Raw genomic sequence first — 20,000 nt, 5'->3', positions numbered from 1 at the left:
TCTATCTATCTATCTATCTATCTATCTATCTATCTATCTATCTATCTATCTGTCTGTCTGTCTGTCTATCTGTCTATATATATATATATATATATATATATATATATATATATATATATATATATATATATATATATATATATATATCTACCTAACCATCTATCTGTGTGTCTATCTATCTGTCTATATCTATATGAATATATCTACCTAAGTTTCAATCTTATAATCCATCTATCTATCTATATCTCTCTCTTCATATCTATCTATCTATCTATCTATCTATCTATCTATCTATCTATCTATCTGAATGTCAGGCTAGGGTGAAGTTCGAATCCCGCATGCAAAAGGTTAATACATCATGGCATCTGATTGGCTGATACCGATCTAAGGCCCATGGATGAGAGTGATCACCATAATGATAATAAAAAAAGAAAATCTTTAAATCTGGTATCGAAAAAAGACGGATGTCTATCAGCTGGACAGATTTAAGAGAACCAGCCTTGAAATAGACACGGATTTCTCCTCCTCCTCCCCCTCCTCCTCCTCCTCCTCACCATCATCATCATGATGATCATCATGATCAGGATCATGATCATCATCATGATCATGATCATCATCATCATCATCATCATCATCATCATCATCATCATCCTTCTGCTCTCCCTCTTCCTCTCTCTTTTCCACCTCCTCTTTCTCCTTCTGCTCTTTATCATTCTCCTCAACATGCTCCTCCTCCTGTTCCTCCTCTTCCTTCTTCGTCTAGTGGGCCAAGGACGCCCCCCCCCCCCCCCCCCATCCAGTCTTCTTAGTTTAGGGGCTCTATGGCTCAGTTGGGAGAGAAATGATTTCAGAAACAAAGGAACCGGCAGTCAAGCTTGTGGTATTTTTAACCCTGATCACCACCCAGTACTGATTGGGTAGCTGTCCGTTTATTAACCGTGTTGAAATTGAATAAACTCCAGCTTATTGCTATTGGGCCTTATTGCTCTAAATGATTACCTCTTATATTTATTGATTTATTTTATTTTACCTAGCAATCTATCCATGTCATTTGAAGCGGGCATTTAATTTTGCCCTGATTGTGATCCTTCGCCGAGAGGGAGACGCGCAAGATATACGTTAGTAGTGGGAGACGAATAATATTTCCTTGCGTTAAAGTTGTTACCCTTTGTTGATAACATCCGACTTATATCCTCCCTAAAGGAGACAAAAAGAAAAAAAATAAAACAAACAAACCCAAAAAGCGCCGATATATTGCTGGTCAGTGTTGACATTATTGAGCACCCGTCCATGAAATATGGGCCTGTTGCCTTATTATTATCTGGGCTAAGGAGACCAATATTTACATCCGTATGTTTGGTAGCTGATCTTGATATGACCGTCTGTTTGCTTGGCTGTCGTCTTATCGGATGCGGAAAATGGATAATATGTGTAAACCACCGCCTAAAAAATGGTATGGTGTAGGGACGAGTTGGATGCTGGAAATAGAATTGGTGGTAAGAAATATGAGACATGGATTAAGTATAATAAAAAAAAAAAAAACAACAACAACAAAAAACAAACAAACACACACAAAAAAAAAAACAACAACAAACCAACAAACAAAACCACACACAAAAAAAACAAATATAATAAACACGAAACCCAACAACAACAACAATAGCAACAACAAGAACAACAACAACAACAACAACAATAGTAAAAATAATAATAGTAATAATAATAATAATGATAATATAATAATAATAATAAATAATAATAATAATAATAATAATAATAATAATAATAATAATAATAATAATGGTGATAATAATAATATATAATAATAATAATAATAATAATAATAATAATAATAATAATAATAATAATAATAATAATAATAATAATAATAATAATAATAAAAATTAATAATAATAATAATAATAATAATAATAATAATAATAATAATAATTAATAATAATAATAATAATAATAATAATAATAATGAAAACAATGATAATAATGAGAATAAGAATAACATAGAATATAGAACTATATAGAACGGAAACTAGGGTCGATTGTGTCCTCCATCTGGTATTTGTATCAAGTCACAAACCATGAAACAATGATCGACAGGCAGAAAAGATTGGGCAGAGTTCACAGTTGTGGGTAACGCCAGCCTTCATTGGTTGATGGCTTGTGGTGCTATATCAGCCATAGATTCGCCATTCAAGATTGCGTACAACCATCCTGATGGCTTGTGGTGCTATATCAGCCATAGATTCACCATTCAAGATTGCGTACAACCATCCTGATGGTATTAAGAAATCTGAGCAATGTTGAAGGGAATAAGTGTATAAGTGGTGGTGGTGGTGGTGGTGGTGGTGGTAGTAGTAGTAGTAGTAGTAGTAGTAGTAGTAGTAGTAGTAGTAGTAGTAGTAGTAGTAGTAGTAGTAGTGATAGATGATGATGATGATGAAGAAGAAGAAGAAGACACCATAAATTTACTACTCAGTCAACATTCAAGAAGGTCCGAAATAAATAAATAAAACCACCAAACACTACCCAGAAATCAATGAAAAGGCAGTAAAAAACGAATGACTACAGTGATGATTTCTAAATAAAAGAAGATTGACAAATCTTTTTATTGATGGGAAGTGCATGTATATAAAAGTGACTGGATTTGAAGCCAATAACAGTAAAGACAACAAGAAAAGAAACCATAAAGCATTTATCTCATCTCATCGAAAGACCAAACTGTACGTTCAAAATAAAGCAACCAACACCATCTACACATCAACAGGAAAACCAGTAGGGACGAAGGGATACAGCAATAATATAAAAATAAAGGAAGACATATAACACTCTATTTGATCTTCTATTCGAATTCCAGACAAGATGTTTTTATAGATCTTTCGATGTTATGGTTTGAGTATCCCTTTGCTGGTAAAGTTCGGCTGTGTTCTAACCTAGCATCAACCTTACGTACCTAACGTTTTCACTAAGAATCCAGAGTGGCGTCGCCGCTAATGCTATCTTGGTGAAAACGAATACTTCTGTAGTTAAACTGAATATAACCACATGAAAAAGGAAACACAAATACTATGTAAAAGTACAAGTAAAATTAATAGCTCAAGACATTTTCTTTAGCCGATCAAAACCATAAAATATGGTAATAATTGCCCACAGTCTCTTTAAAATTTACACATTGAAGTGTCATGTTTATTGAGGGTTTTTTTCAGCTTTTGGCTACAGACTGACTTTGAGTCCAAAACATTAATGGTGAAGTATTTGTTTTTTCTTTTCTTTGTTTTGTTTTGCTTTGTTGTTGTTGTTTTTTCTCTCTGGAAGCTGTTACATTCATCTTGTTCAACACGGTTCACATCTTTAGACAGCTTAACATTTACTTTTACTTTGTCTACAGCTCCAGCTCGTCCCGGCTAATATTATTATTATTATTGTTACCACCCTCATCATCATCATCACCATCACCACAACAACCACCACCACCACCACCACCACCACCACCACCACCACCACCACCACCACCATCATCATCATCATCATCATCATCATCATCATCATCACCATTTCAACAAGTATGATGATGATGATGATGATGATGATGATGATGATGATGGTGATGTTGATAATAATAATGATATAATAACAACAACAACAACAACAATAATAATAATAATAATAATAATAATAATAATAATAATAATAATAATAATAATAATAATAATAATAACAACAACAACGATACTGCCATTTAGAACTCCACCTCCAGACATCCTAGTGCTTCTAAATCATATGAACATTTACATCTCGCAAGGAAATTATGATGTGAAGAAAAAAAATCATACCCGCTGTTAATGGATAAATATTGACGGGTATCTGTCGTTGGATTCCAGAGTGAGACATGATAAGGCACTTAAAATCTTGCGTTGAAAGAGCAATGCCATCGTTTGGTGATTTTGGGGGTGTGGGGGTGGGGGGGGGGGGGGGGGGGGGGGTGGAAAGCGATTGAACCTTTTAGGGGTTTCAACAGATTATTGATTCGGAGATTCATGTAGATCAATATAATAGAGCAAAACACTCACTGTAGATAGACCTGTTTCGAATCCGGGTAGAGTTGGGATTTATTTATTTATTTATTCCGTACCCCCTGTGTAAACCCTGAAGTGGTAGCTGAGTCTATTTGATTTGACGGACTTTGGTAGCATCCTGTATAAAGGATAGTTAGCAAGCATTTGTTGCTGCTGTCTTATTGACGTTAGAGAAACCAGAATTATATGTCATAAAAAAATTATATTTAGAAAACAACAACAATAACATTTTCTTTGCGCATTTTAAACCACGCTCAAAGCGCCAGACAATGCTCAGCAGTCATACGGAGCCAATGTACGACATTACAAGTCGACTGTTAGGTGTCTTATTGTAGTTTAAGAGTGCAGGGGAAAATCATAACTGTCCATTTTTGACATTTCTGTGACTGCTCCCTTTGATTTATATAATCAGGGGTCTAAACTTCCCCTATAAATAGAACATGAAAAACTACAACCATAACTCTTTAATGGTTATAGTTTTTTCCCCGCCGTTTTACTTATAAAGGAAAAGTTTAGATCCCTGAAATCACTCAAAGGGGACAATCACAACTAGTTTTTAAAATGGGATCTATCGTTTTCTCCTTGGAATCTTCAGTTGCGCTCTGACAATACCCAGCCCTGCCTTGTTTCAGATCCTCAATCAAATGTGAGTTTTGTGTGAAGTCCATTATGCTGGGGCAAGGTATAAAAATGTATATCACAATACAATGTGCACACTTTCTAACCTCCCCCTTCCCTCTATTCATCCCTACTAAAGTACACATACTTCCCTTTACACCTCATCCCCAATCCCTTAATAGACCAATACAGCTCAAACCTGGTACATAAAATTAATTCGCTATAGACAGGTTGATTTTGTCCATTTGTAAAAAACTCGGATTTTCTTTCTTCATATAAAGATGTTTAAAGCCTGAAGGGGAAAACGGAGAATACAATATTTTAGATCCCCTTTAGGCCAATTCTAAATTCTTTTGTTGATAGAAAATGCACTCATTTTACACAGTTAAAATAAACAGTCAAATGCAAATATAAACTGAGCAGTTGGTTTACCTGACATGAGTTTTATCTCGTACCAGGTGAAAAATATTTTTAGACAAGTTTTAAAGCAATAAAAAGTAATTATTAATTCAAAACATGATAAGAATCATAGGATCAAGGAATTTACCCAAATTCGTTTAATTCTATGCATAGGATACATCATGATAAAAAAGAAAACGGAAAAAAGTCTATAACACCCCTCCTCCGTCCATGAGACCACCAGCGTTGGTGTCAGAACGATCTGGTATGTATCTTTTCTCGTCACAGTGCTCGCTCAATCATAACCATACTCTGGTTAAAGAAAACATATTTTAGAATCTGGCCCGAAAACTCGTTCTTCAAATATCGATCGATTTAAATGACCCTCATCTTGGCAAAAACTCTCACACCTGGGACTTCGCGAACCCCCAGGTTTAAGAGTTTTTGTCAAGATGAGGGTAATTTAAATAGATCAATATTTGAAAGACAAGTTTTCAGGCTGAAATTTAAAAAACGTGTTTTTCTAGAGTACGGCAGATAACTGGTTAAGAACAGATCAATATCTTGATCTAACTTGATATTGCATCCGACTAACCCCGATAAAAACTGGGTCTGTAATCGTTAACTCATGAATGTGGAACTGGAACTCGTCTTGTTTAGAACCCAAAGATCTTTTATGAGAATCATATTCTATCTATCTATCTATCTATCTATCTATCTATCTATCTATCTATCTATCTATCTATCTATCTATCTATCTATCTATCTATCTATCTATCTATCTATCTGTATATCTATCTATCTATCTATCTATCTATCTATCTATCTATCTATCTATCTATCTATCTATCTATTTTTCTATCCATTCATCCAAACATCCATCAATCAATCAATCAATCAATCAATCTTTTTTATCTATCTATCTATCTATCTATCTATCTATCTATCTATCTATCTATCTATCTATCTATCTATCTATCTATCTATCTATCTATCTATCTATCTATCTATCTATCTATCTATCTAACTATCCATCTATCTATCTATCTATCTATCTATCTATCTATCTATCTATCTTCTATCTATCTATCTATCTATCTATCTATCTATCTATCTATCTATCTATCTCTATCTCTGGGACAGATAGATAAATATTATACAATGTTGCCAAGACGTCTTGTAATCCCTTGATATCATTCATTCACAAAACTAACCTATTGCTGTTATTGGTTATTTTGTTATACTAGTGGAGAACCCGCAATATTTGCGGAAATGTAAAGGCCATTACGAACAGGCATTCATATATTTTAATTATTATACTACTGCATTGTGGGAATTAACTCAGATCGAAACGAATCTTCTTAGCCATCACCGATCAAAATCGGTCCGGTAATAATATCTGTAGGTGTGTGCAAATGATCTGGCAACAAGGTGGCAAGATGGCGATTCCCAACGTCGTAAATGATTTAGCATTATGTTTACCATTATAATGCCCAAGCAAATGTTCTAAATAATCCTTTGAGTCAACTGGTGAAAAAATAGTCCTTCAGAGCCATTCGGCCCATGGAGCCGGAGTTTACCCCGGTTTCTATAGCGTGAAACAATAGCAATCGCTTGCAATCCTTTGGATAGGACGCTAGTCTATCGCAAAGTACTTTCCGTCGTATCTAACAGACACAGCTACCCATTCACTGCTGGGTGGAGAAGGGGGTCAGAAAAAATCCCATTCTTTGGACGGATATTTCAAGCCCAACAAACATTCATATATTCGTATCGTATTGCATCGTATCGTTTAAGAGCAACTAATAGGTTCTAAAAACCTTAATTGATCAATCAAACAAAAAGATTAAGCAAACGTATTTATATATAAATTATGACAAAAGAATAAATCACACACATATTTTAAATGACGGGAATGGGAGAAGTCCAGTTCTATTTTCTAAACTTCTGTCCACGCAGCAGTGATTGAATAGATAGTTGCGTTTGTTAGATCTAGCGGTAGGTATTTTGCAAGAGGCTTGCATCTCATCCAAACAGTAGTGAGCAGCCAATTGTTTTGATAAACTCCGCATCCTGGGGTTTATAATAATGTCTTGCGATGCCAAAACGCTATTTCTCATTTTGGCCAGAAAACTTTCCCTTCGTATCGATATATGAGATAAAAGTAATCTGGCCAAAATGTAATAAAAGCGTTATATCATGGAGTTGTATTATATCTGTAGAGACCCTTTTTACTGCACAAAATTTGGCTTATTCGCTTATTAAGCACAGCATCTTTCAACATAATATTAATTGTATTAATCTATTAATCTGCCCATAATGTCAACAGGGATTTAACGATTTCAATGTCTCATGAGCGTGAGCGAAATAATATTATGGGGGATAATCAATTTAAAAAATATTGACAATATTATCACAGATGGGGCAATTGTATTTCCCCCTTTTTAATTTGATGACAAAATGACACACCTATTTTTGTTTTTTGTTTTGTACAGAAACTTTAACTTCATGTAGATCGATCAATGGTTAAAATGACGTCAAACTTGTTTAAATGTCTCAAACACGAACTTCATTTTGAAGGGATACTTAATTATATTTGAGACGTTTTGACAAGTTCAGGGTCAAGGGTCATCTTAATCCATCGATTTTCGAAATAAAAGTTTTCGGCCAAAATAAAAAGAAGGGCGTTTTGTCGGCTTAAATATGGGAGTTTTATGTGGTTGTGGATTAGATCTCACGGCAAACAAAAGATGGATTTGTATTTCTATGGACATTCTGAGCGATGCTTTTGTTGTTTTACACGTCGGTGAATCAATAGACATTTTTACTTTAAAGATCAAGATGTGGATAGAAAAGCATAATTTTATTGAACATTTTTGAAAGATTGAATGATTTTGGATAAGTTCAAAGGTCAGACTTACAAAGGTAGGTTATATTTCTTTTCCTTTTACTTTTTAGTCGGTGGCTCAGTGGTACTTAGTCTCATGTTACAGAAGTCAACCGATAATGAGCGTGGTCAGTGACCGGGTGGGTGACAATGATAGCGAAACCCCGTTCCGTCATTATAAGGAACTCCTTATACATAACTCTACTGGACTAATTTTGTTAGACGCGTGGATGATGCTTGGGTTCTAAAAATCTCCTAAAAACAATAGATGGTTAGTACCTTCATCACTTCATCCCTTATTATTTCAGGGTAATCTACATACTAAACGTTGATTTCACAGTGAAAACAGGAAACATCTATTATAATATTATGTCTTATTGAAGAAAATAGAAAACGTTTTTTAATGTTCGGCTAAGTGGTCTAGTGATATGACATTCGCATTCGGATCCCGCTCTGAGCAGCACATAGTTAAGTCATTAGCTCTACACTCACATTCTCTCACCGTACTCAGGTGTATAATGAGTACATGACCGTTAATAGCGTTGTATCTGTCGTAAAACTTGTAGTATCGCCTAACAGGCTTAAATATGTTATTCAACACGTTGAATGTTGCTGTTGGCAGGGGACCCCGGGTAAAGCGCATTGAGCACGTTTAGTGGACTTTGCGCTATGTAAAATTCATGCTTTTTTAAATTTCAAAAAATCTCATATTTCTATTCACATTAACTTTTAAATTTCCCATCCTCACGTGGTTTACTTCAACGTGAAACTGTTTAGAAACGATGGGTCACAAATGTCTGTATTTTATGATTGATTCTTGCCATTTCAAACCCCAAAATAATTCCTAAAAAACAGGTGAGAAAGGGCCACACTACATCGCCGTGAAGACAGGATAGACCAGCAATATAATATCACCTTGCCTAAATGTACATTCTGATAGAAACGTCAACTCTTAGCTACCATGTCGCAGTTTTGGCAACCACATAATATAAGAAGGAATGAAGTTGACGTCACTCGACTCTTTGTTATTGTTTTTATACAGCCTGCTGGCCTATTAGTTCTCACTAAATTCAATCAATCAGACTATAAACGTTAAGGCTACACATAATTTTGTGTGTAGGTGCTGGCGGATGTTGTGAGTATTTTACCTAAAAGCATAGCATCCATACGGGGGTATTGTTTAAATAATCTGACAACTATTGAATCGGCAAAAATCAAGCGTTTGGCGAATCTTACACTTGGATAGCTTCCAAACTGATGATAACAACACATCAAGACTTCACAACGAAACTGCCGTACTCTGAAATGAAAAACACTTTTTTTCTTCCAATTTTGGCCTCACCAGTTTAATTATATTGATTGGATAAGACAGCCCTCGTGTTTTTTTAAATATTGTTAATGTTAAATCTGAGAATTCTCGGATATGAGATTTTAAAATGACATTTAAGACTTGTTGGGATTAATGACAAAACTTTATATATCAATCAATATGCAGATAGATTATTCTGGCGGAGAAGATGAAAAAAGATGTTTTCTAACTTTACGGTGGAAATAAACTCTCCTCTATTGACTCCCAGGACAGGGAAGTGAAAGAAGAAGACTGGAGGGCAAGTGGAGCGTACTCTGTCCTTTATTAAACCACGGGAACACATCAAATTGATTCTTCTTCTTCTTCTTCTTCTTCTTCTTCTTCTTCTTCTTCTTCTTCTTCTTCTTCTTCTTCTTCTTCTTCTTCTTCTTCTTCTTCTTCTTTATCTTATTCTTATTCTTCTTTTCTCCTCCTCCTCCTCCTCCTTCTCTTCTTTTTCATCCTCCTCCTCCTCCTCCTCCTCCTCCTCCTCCTCCTCCTCCTCGTTGTTGCTGTTGTTGTTCTTCTTCTTCTTCTTCCTCTTCTTCTTCTTCTTCTTCTTCTTCTTCTTCTTCTTCTTCTTCTTCTTCTTCTTCTTCTTCTTCTTCTTCTTCTTCTTCTTCTTCTTCTTCTTCTTCTTCCTCTTCTTCTTTTCTCCTCTTCTTTTTCTTCCTTCTCCTCCTCCTCCTCCTCCTCCTCTTCTTCTTCTTCTTCTTCTTCTTCTTCTTCTTCTTCTTCTTCTTCTTCTTCTTCTTCTTCTTCTTCTTCTTCTTCTTCTTCTTCTTCTTCTTCTTCTTCTTCTTCTTCTTCTTCTTCTTCTTCTTCTTCTTCTTCTTCTTCCCCTTCTCCTTCGTTCCCCCTCAAATTGTCTTCATTTTTGAATCTCCAGTTGGTGAAGGAATTCCTTTGTTTTCTTCAGCTCTATCAGGGACCCCATATAGTTAGCTATGAAGAGGTGTGGTTCCAGGCCAAAATTCTTTCTTGCTATTGCATACGGAGTATCTTTCACCACAACCGTACACACTTGTTTCTCCTATTTTGAAAATGCGTGCATGTGGTGTTTCAGTAGGTTGTCTTTGTCGCAGTCTTCTCTATTAAAACGTTTGATTGGGTCACTTTTATTGACGCTTGGGTGCGTCTTGTACCAGCTGGCTTTTGACTGGAACTTGCTGGTTGACTTGATTTTGCCAACTTCATAAGGGTTTCATCTCGTGTTTGCTCAGATCCCATTTTGGTCAAAGTATCTAATTTTCTATGATGCCGCAGTGATCTCAATTCTTTTGGTCTTTGATCTAGTTTCATTAGCTCTGCACTTACATGATTTAGTAACAATGTTTGCTCTTCAATGTTTTTTTTTAAAGCTAACATTCTTAGAAATATTTTTGCCTACTTTGAAAAAATAACAACAAAAACAACAAAACAATTTTTAAAGATGGTCAGAAAAACATTTTCTTCAAGTATCGATCGATTATATTGACCAGATTAACTTGTCTAAGAAGTTGGGGGTCAGTCTAAATGTTTGATGTAAAAGTTTTCTGGTTAACATTAAAATAGATCTAAGTATTTGTCGGTGTGCACCATTTCCTCACACTCTCTACTTTAATCCTGATTTTAAAAAAAAATCACTCTTGATTCTTTTGAAACGGGTGGCCTGGGTAGCACGATGTGATGTTGGGGAGTGGAGAAAGGGGGAGGGGGGGGGGGGGGGGGGGGGGAGGAGGAGATCAGGCTTCGGTAGGGAGAATTGGGGCAAGGAGTTCAAACCGGAACTCCCCCCCCCCCCAACCCTCCCTCCGGTATGTCTACACTAATTATGTTAGCTCTACTCGCATCACGTCTCCCGTCCGTCCACATCATTATCGCTAAGTCAGAGGTGTTAGGCCAAAATGGGTGATGACCGTAGACTTAATTAAGACAAGACGAAGAACGAATGCTTTATATAATGTATATGCAAAGTTGATCAGGAATTTTTCTTTTGCAGTACTCGAAACATCGAAGTACATTCCATTTTTTTTAGATTTAAGCAACATTTTTTTCTTTAGTTTTTTCAAAAAAAATTAATATTGGAGTATTTTTGTGCTGAACGTCACAAAATCTAGATACCATTTGACACAGCGTCTTTTATATAATTATCTGCAGTATTTTAATATATTATAAGATCGCGACAAAACAGACAACCACAATTATTTATTTTGTTTTCAAAATATGTTGTTGAATTTTTAAAAAGATTTTATTTTTGATATAATGATATAATTGATTTGTAACAAAAAATGATGTTATTTTGAAATCTCAAGATGACATCGTTTCCATGGAGACAACTTGCGAGATCACCCGTCCATAGTGTTGGAAAAAATGCCTATGAATTCGCAACTCGTATTGTCTTAGAAAATCACAGTCATTGGCCTTCAATTAAAGGCTTGCTGTCATCTGTCTTTCTTTCTTTTTTTTTTTTCTTTTATGAGGTCCTTGACGTTTTCGCTATGCTATGTAGAGAAATTTTACATTTAGTATGTGATTTGAAATTTTATACGGATTTGACCAGGAAATTAAGTGGGCCTTAAGAGAAAAATAAATCGCTTCAGTTGGTGATTGTGCAAAACCATGTAACTAATGTAATTGATTTTCCACTTTTCATTTCAGAAAACAGCTTGTGCATTCACATCGCCCACAGTGTATAAATTGGTTCGTTCGGGTAATTTATTTGTAATGATTGGATAAAGCCTTAAGTACAAAAACCATAGCCACAACACAACAACAGCAACAACAACAACAATAACAACAATAACAACAACGATAACGACGACGATGATAACGACGGCGACAGCAACAGAACGAGAAACCATGATAACAACAAAATACAGAAACAACAACAACAACAAAAAAAAGACGAAAAAAAATAATAAACAAACAAACAAACAAACAAAAAATCCCCCAAAAACCAGTAGCAACATAACAATAAATCAACAATAAAAACAACCAAATAACGGCCCTTATCGATAGGGATACCAATTATAGAGGAAGCATCATCTTAAGAGAGATAACAGTAGGAAAATAAACACTGGCATCAACAATGAATGTAACAGTAATACGAAAAGCAATAACAATAACACACATCATCAACGACGACAACATCGTCAACAACAACAACATCATCGACGACAACGGACAGCACGAAGAGATCAAATATGGATATAATTATGCCATAATTATGCCATTCGTTTTAATGAAATAATCTATTCGTAACGATGTCCCATTAGACATCTTTACACTGGTAGAATATAGAACAACGTGAGCATTATGATGACAACTACGCACCACAAAAGTGCAGGCTGAAAATTATGGGATAATGTTCGTGGATTTAGTTGTTTAAAAAACCCACTAAAAAACACATTTTGTATGTCAGAACTAAAGACAGAACGAAGTTGACATCACTCAGCTCTTCGTTATTATTTTACTGTTAGTGATTAGATCTTACAAAATTATATCAAGCAGACTATAGATAGTATGCAGATGACGTCACTCAGGCCTTTGTTATTGTTTTTGCCATCCGCGTTTGTGAGTTGTTCTCACTAAACTGTATTAACCTGACTATAAACGTTCATGGTTACACAGAGTTTGTGTGTTGGTCCTTTATACTTCCGGATGGCAATGTTGTGAACTCCTTGGCCAAGCGCATTCTATCTATAGATAGATCGAAGATGACGTCACTCAAGCCTTTGTTATTGTATTTTGCCATCCGCGTTAGTGAGTGATTCTCACTAAACTGTATCAACCACACTATAAAAGTTCATGGTTACACACAGTTTTGTGTGTTGGTCCGTTATACTTCCGGATGGCAATGTTATGAGCTTATAAGCCAAGCGCATACTATCTATAGACGTTAAAAGTTACACACATTTTTGACACCAATCTATCTTTGAGTACATTGTATCCGATTTAAAAGACAAAGCCCTCCAGTTGGCACCACGGTAGACAGAGAAGTTAAGTTTGCAGAAAAACAAAACAAAGCTATAAAAAATTAAGTAATACGGAATAATAATGATAATAATAATAATAATAATAATAATAATAATAATAATAATAATAATAATAATAATAATAATAATAATAATAATAATAATAATAATAATAATAATAATAATAATATATCTTTATTGTCCCCAAAAAAGTGACAATTTGTCATTTGGTTACACATTTATAACAATACAATATTGACATAGACACATTCACATAAGATGCACACTAGTAACATAGTAGTTATAGTAAAAAAAACACAAAAAAACAAAAAAAAAAAAAAAAAACCCAAAAAAACGGGCATCAACAACAACATCATCATCATCATCATCATCATACAATTCGAATACAAAACGAACACCCACAAAATAACTAACCAAGAAAAAAGAAAAGAACAAACGCACCCTCGTCCAAAAACAAACAAACAAAAAACAAAAAAACAAAAAACAAAACCAAAAACCAAAAACAAAGACAAAAAACAAAAAAACAAAAACAAAAACAAAAACAAAACAAAAAACAAAACGCAAAACAAAAACAAAACAACAACAAAGAAACCATTTAAAAAACTGAACAAACAAATAAGCAAACAAAATGAAGGAAAAAAAAACAAAAAAAAAAAACAAGACCAAAACACCCCCAAAACAACAATAAACAACAAAAAAAAAAAAAAACGACAACCCCCCCCCCCCCCCCCAAAACAAACAAACAAACCAAACAAATAAACACACGAAACCAGACTCTACCTCGATACAAAATCGGACCTTCTTCTCCTCCTCCTACTCTCCCTTTTCCTCTTCCCCCTCCCCCTCCTCCTCCTCCTCCTCTCTCTCAATCTTAATCTTCACATACTCTGCCAGATTCAGCCAACCTTCTTGTCACTTCATAGCCGGTTAAAAATAAAATCAGCTAAATTAATCTAAACTAGATATAATATTATGAGGTGTGAGGCTTAGAGAGTTAATCATTTAATTTCACACTTGGTTTATTCATTTGTTTTCTTTCTTTCTTTTTTTTTTTTCAGCACAGCTGTATTGATAAAAAATCATTAACCCTTTAGCTGCGTCGAGCGTGTTTATAGCAGTCTGTGACAGCCTCTCGCTCTCACCTCCATGTGTGCTTCCCCCTGGCCTTGTTTGCTTTTTAAAAAATCAGTTGGACTGCCTACACAAATGAAATGATAAAACATCCTCATCATTAATGCTGGAAACGGTTTCACGTGCCATCAGTTTCACACCAACATTATGTATTCTGAATAGCTGTGTTGTTTTTGCTCGAGCTTGACGTCTAGGTACTTGATAATATACCTTTCATCAGTCTACGCAAGTACGAGCTTAATTCAACATTGTTGTGTTGGACAATATTTTGCGTTTGTAAGGGCAAATTGCTCGCACAACAATGAGGCCATAAAAATTTGGTTTATAAGGCTTGTAAATATAAATATGTAGATAAATTGCCGGCAAAAAAAAATTAATCTTTTGAGTGATCAAGGATAGGCAAAAAATGCAAAAACTGGATAAAATAAAATAGTGTACACTGAATAACAATCATTTTTATAATATAATATATTTTTAAAAAATTCCATATTGTTTAACGAGTGTTCAAATTGATGCTTGGATAATACAATTGATTATTTTTCCGACGACAACACTTCTATAATTTTCAAACACGTTAAAAGGATCGATTTTTTTCGGATGTGAGTATTCTCAGGAACCCATCTCTCTCAAGGGATAAAACATTATGGATAATGCTGTAATCACAGCCTTCATTCTAAATTAAGAGGAGGAGACACAAATAATCTTATTTAAACCAATATTTTGTTAAAAGGATTTGAAACAAACTGACCTGCTGTGGATTATAAGATTTCAACAGATTCAAAAAAATTCAACTGAAGTAGCTAGCCTATTTAATTTTGTCTGGTCGTTGGACAAAATGGACAATCTGCCATTGCATCTGGGTGTCCCGACTTCAAGACTGCGCCACTTCGTAAATTTTCCTTTTTTCCTTCTACTAGTCATTTTGGTGCCTTTGGCAGATTCCAGACAAAAGAACACCGAGCCTGCAGCTAAGCAACTCTTCGATGACCTAACCCGTGGCTACAAACGTCTCATAAGGCCCTCAGCAGGGCCCCACAATGAAATACTAACAGTCAGACTGGGCCTCCGGTTATCCCAAGTTTTAGCGGTGGTAAGTATTCCTTCATCCCTTACATAATGTATATAGTTTAATTAAGCATTGTCAAGCGCTTTAAGTATGATGAAACATTTAAATTATGCAATATGAATATTTATAAAAAATGTTTTAACACTATAACAATGCTACATCTTACGTGACCGGGGAGTCCCCATAGCACAGTGAGTGGTAGATCATTAGGGCCCGGGTTCGAGTCCCACTCCGGGCGTCGCAGAGTTGAGTCCTTGGGAAAAGCTCTTTACTCATATTCTCTCACTGTACTCAGGTGTAAAATGAGTACCTGGCCAGTAAGAGCTTTGTAATATCGCCTTACATGCTCGGGACCCCTTGCAAAGAGCTTAGAGCATGTTTAGTGGATATTATTACGCTCAGGTTCTATTTAGAGCACTCTGCTCACAAGCTAAGGGCCTTTTTTCCCGACCCTCTTGCCCATCCAGCCATTACTCTTTGGATCGATCTGCTCGATCTGATGAAAGTGCTTTGCCGTTATTTTGTATCGCGTTTAAAGACGTCTGACGTCTTTTGGGTCATATTTATTTTTCAGTTAGGAGGAATACGTTTGTGACCGAAAATGCCCCTTAGTTGTACCCAACACTATAATGGAGAAAACGCACATGGAAACAGTATTGTTGAAGGCTTGGTAATTTCTCCGAGTGAGTAAAACTCACAAATCACACAACTCACAGAAATCAATTGATGCTATGCGTTTAGGTAAAATATTCACAACATCCGGTAGCCAAATTAAACATACCATTATTCACATAAAACTGTGTGTAACCTTAATTTGAGTCTGTTTCATATAATTTATTGAAAATTAATCACCAACTGGTTGTCTAAAAATGATAACAAAAAGCTGAGCGATGGCATCTTCGTTCCTTCTATAAGTCACAATATGGGATATCTGTCGTCCCATATGATTGGATCCCAGTAAATTATTACTCACTCCCTGATCACGAGACGCAAGCCGGTAGCAAAAGCATTCACTCACTACTGGGAGCAATCTCTCTCCTTTTTTTTTTCGGCCAAAATTTTGAAAAGTTGTTTTGTTATTTATTGAAGTCAGCATTGAAGAGGTGGTGGGGTGGAGAGGGGGGGGGGGTGTCATGTTTTCTTTCATGTCCTGCTCGAAGAGACAAGAATGGCTTAACAGGATGTTGAAACAAGAATTCTGGTCTGTGGAGATATTCACACAGGCCCAGAGTGACAATATGTCATGTTCCAGACTATTGATTGGTTGGGCTTTAAAACCCCCATATCCGCTCTGTCATGGGCCGCACTATTGACAAAACACATATTATTTCTTCTCATTATGTTATGACTAGAAAACATTAATTTTGCTTGTGATCTAGTTAGTTGTATGACACTTGACTCGCGACCTGCAGCACGTAGGTTCGAGTCAAAAACTTGAGTCCACGGAAAAGGCTCTGAACCCAAATTCTCTCACCACTCGAGTAATCTTGACCTGTAACAGCAGTGCCTCTTAGAACAAGGAACAACTGTGTGATGTCAAAGCACTGGTTCCAATCTCAATCGAAGTGTAAAGCCACTCTTCCCGAGGACTGGATACAAACCTTGTGTAGCTTTCAGAGTGATGTCATCTTATTTTCTAGTCTAAATATATGCTGGTCGTCAAGAAAGATCATCCCTCCTTGGTCCTTTAAGGCCCGTAATCTAAACAATCTGCCGATACATCCTGCTACTAAAATAGTTATGCTACCATGTGATTATGTAACCTATTCATTGTTAGTCCTGGACTGGTTACATACACACTTCCGAAGAGTTTGGAACCGGAAGAGTGGAAGGTGTGACGTCACGACATATCTGTCCTATTGTTGCTGATGGTTAGGGACTCCTTGTATAACACTTAGAACACATTTGTGAATACTACTATCTATATAACAGCTAAATTTTTAAAACATGGATTAATAATAATCTCATATTTTCAAAAAGTCAGAAATCTGACATTGATACACGAGGTATTGACCCTGGTTAGTGCTTGAAAAATTTTACTCATGCATCCAGCTTTTTGCTCTTTACTTCCTGTTAATGCCCAAGTGCTACTTTAGTTAGAATTCGCATGGGCTCTGCATAATTGTATAAAGAAGTCTGAAGATAATAAAGACTTCGAATTCTTAGTTGCAAGAATCGCCTTAAGATCGCGATAAATGAAATATAAGTCTTGTGGGCAAATGTAGAAAAAAATGTGTCCCAGTTAACGACAGTATTAGTACTGGTGGTGTGAACACTCAATTTTCTCAGAATTAGATTTGTCAATGAAATATTAACCAGTTAACTACCGTCTTCTGAAAAAAACAAACAAACATGTATTTAAATAATTTGCCATAAAACTCGTTCTTCATATATCGATCGATTTCAAAGACCCCCATCTTGGCAAAAATTCTTAAACCCGGGACTTTGCGAATTCCCAGGTTTGAGAGTGTTCGCCAAGATTGGGGTAATTTTAAATCAATAAATATTTGGAGGATGAGTTTTCTGGCCAAATTTTAAAATAAATGTTTCTCCAGAGTACGGCAGTTAACTGGTTAAAGATGAATGGGATTTATTTCTTTTCACAATTTGGTCTTTGCGAATCTCGCTGTAAGCTCTACCCTAGATTTGGAAGATTAGCGTAATATATATATATATATATATATATATATATATATATATATATATATATATATATATATATATATATATATATATATATACACTTATACAGCTCTTTTCCTCTAGTTTTCATGTGCTCATTGCGCTTAATCTTGCTTCATTTATTCCCCGAAGTTGGTCATATATCACCAAATTCCAATTTCACGAAGTTAAAAGTCGCCTGTATTCTTACAATACCTCTCACTATCTATAAACCTTGAACGTTTAAATTGAGCAGTAAGGTATCCTCTAAACTTGCTCAAAACGCTTTACAGAGGGTCTCTAGCCAACAGCAACACTTTACATGAAGGACGAGATGTGACGCCTGCCAGATGAAATTACAAAAAAAAAAATAAAAAAAATAATAATAAATAAAAAATTAAAAAAAAAAAAATCGACTGAGACAACGCTGTCAACGGTCAGATACTCGTTTTACACACATGAGTGCGGTGAGAGAATGTGAGTAAAGAGGCTTTTCAAAGGACTCAACAATGTGCGCTCAGAGCGGGACTCGAACCCAGGACCTTCCGATATGAAGAGTGTCATACCACAAGACCATATTAGACCCCAAGTTTAGCAAGCATTATTTATTGTCCGTGCCTTCACAACGTAGCTGAAAATTATAGACCCGGTTATACAGATGAATCTTGACAGAATCACCAAATCTGGATATTTATTGATTTTTTTTTCTTTATCCAACGAGAGACAACAATATTTTATCCAGCGTTGCTTCCTGCGATAAGAACCACTTTGTAATTCAACACAATCGAATCCCAATTCCCCGGATAGTCGAGTGTAATTCGATAAAAAAAAAATACACAGCCCGATGATGGAGCCTGAATCAATCTCCTTGTCAATATCGTTTACTTGTGTTCGTCACCACCAAGAAGTAGATAATGATAAACATTTATACAGAACATTTCCACGGATCCAACATGCTCGATAATAGGGCAGAGAAGTCGTGACGTCACACCTTGTACTCTTCCAGTTCCAAACTCCTTGGAAATGTGTATATAAAAACCAGCCCTTCGGAGAATTAATAATGAATAGTTTACATATTGAATCATAAGATGGCGTAACTATTTTAGTAAGCAGAATATACGAGATATAGGCACATTATTAGGATTACGAGACGCCATTATGATAATATATTTAGACTAGAAAATAAGATACTACCATTCTGAAACCAAAAGATCAATTACACAAGGCATGTATACAGCCCTTCGGAAGAGTGGTTTTACACTTTTAATGATATTGGAACCATTTTTTTGACATCACACTTTTGTTCCCTATTCTTCCTGCATTCCCTCAACAGGCAGAATGGAGTCAAATTTAATATCTGTGGCTACAAGTACGTAATCACGTGCCATGCGTCTTTTGTCAAAACGACCACCCTTACGATACCCGTCACTGCTTGGTTTGAGGGAGGTGGGTAATGATGTGTGTAAGGTGTCATACCCAAGGACACAACGCTGGGTCAGACTTTTGAGACCATTTTCAACAAACCACTGATCACGCTAAATAGCGTTGTATAGAAGGAACGAAATCGACGTCATTCAGCTCTTTGGACAGCTATTTTAATTATGAGTTGTCACTGAATTATATCAATCCGACTATAAACGTTTAAGGTTACACATAGTTTTGTGTGTTGGTGCGTTATATCCGGCTGGTGGATGTTGTAAGTATTTTACCTAAGTACATAGCATCAATTGATGTTCATATTTTATTCTAGTTTTAGATACCACTACAATGACAATGAATTGTGTATGAGCTGTCAATGTACACTTTCAATGTGTCGGTAACA

The 20,000-nt window shown here is 35.6% G+C and overlaps 1 protein-coding gene across 2 annotated transcripts in view; it reads left to right on the top strand.

Moving 5' to 3' along the window:
• The window catches only part of LOC144964723 (acetylcholine receptor subunit alpha-like 1), a 42,730-nt gene that overhangs the window by 4,499 nt on the left and 18,231 nt on the right, over positions 1 to 20,000 (top strand). The window contains exons 2-3 of one of the 2 annotated variants that reach the window (XM_078899268.1): positions 11,984 to 12,025; positions 14,379 to 15,541. In XM_078899268.1, the coding sequence (XP_078755394.1) occupies positions 15,287 to 15,541 (255 nt within the window). In that variant the 5' untranslated portion in view covers positions 11,984 to 12,025; positions 14,379 to 15,286. The remainder of the gene's footprint in view (positions 1 to 11,983; positions 12,026 to 14,378; positions 15,542 to 20,000) is intronic. The other variant, XM_078899267.1, reaches the window with a different exon arrangement.

Source organism: Berghia stephanieae, chromosome 2 (genome assembly GCF_034508935.2).
Source record: "Berghia stephanieae isolate SIO BIC M18660-M18661 chromosome 2, UCSD_Bste_1.3, whole genome shotgun sequence".
Classification (NCBI taxonomy): domain Eukaryota; kingdom Metazoa; phylum Mollusca; class Gastropoda; order Nudibranchia; family Aeolidiidae; genus Berghia; species Berghia stephanieae.
This window is presented reverse-complemented; position numbering and strand designations above follow the sequence as displayed.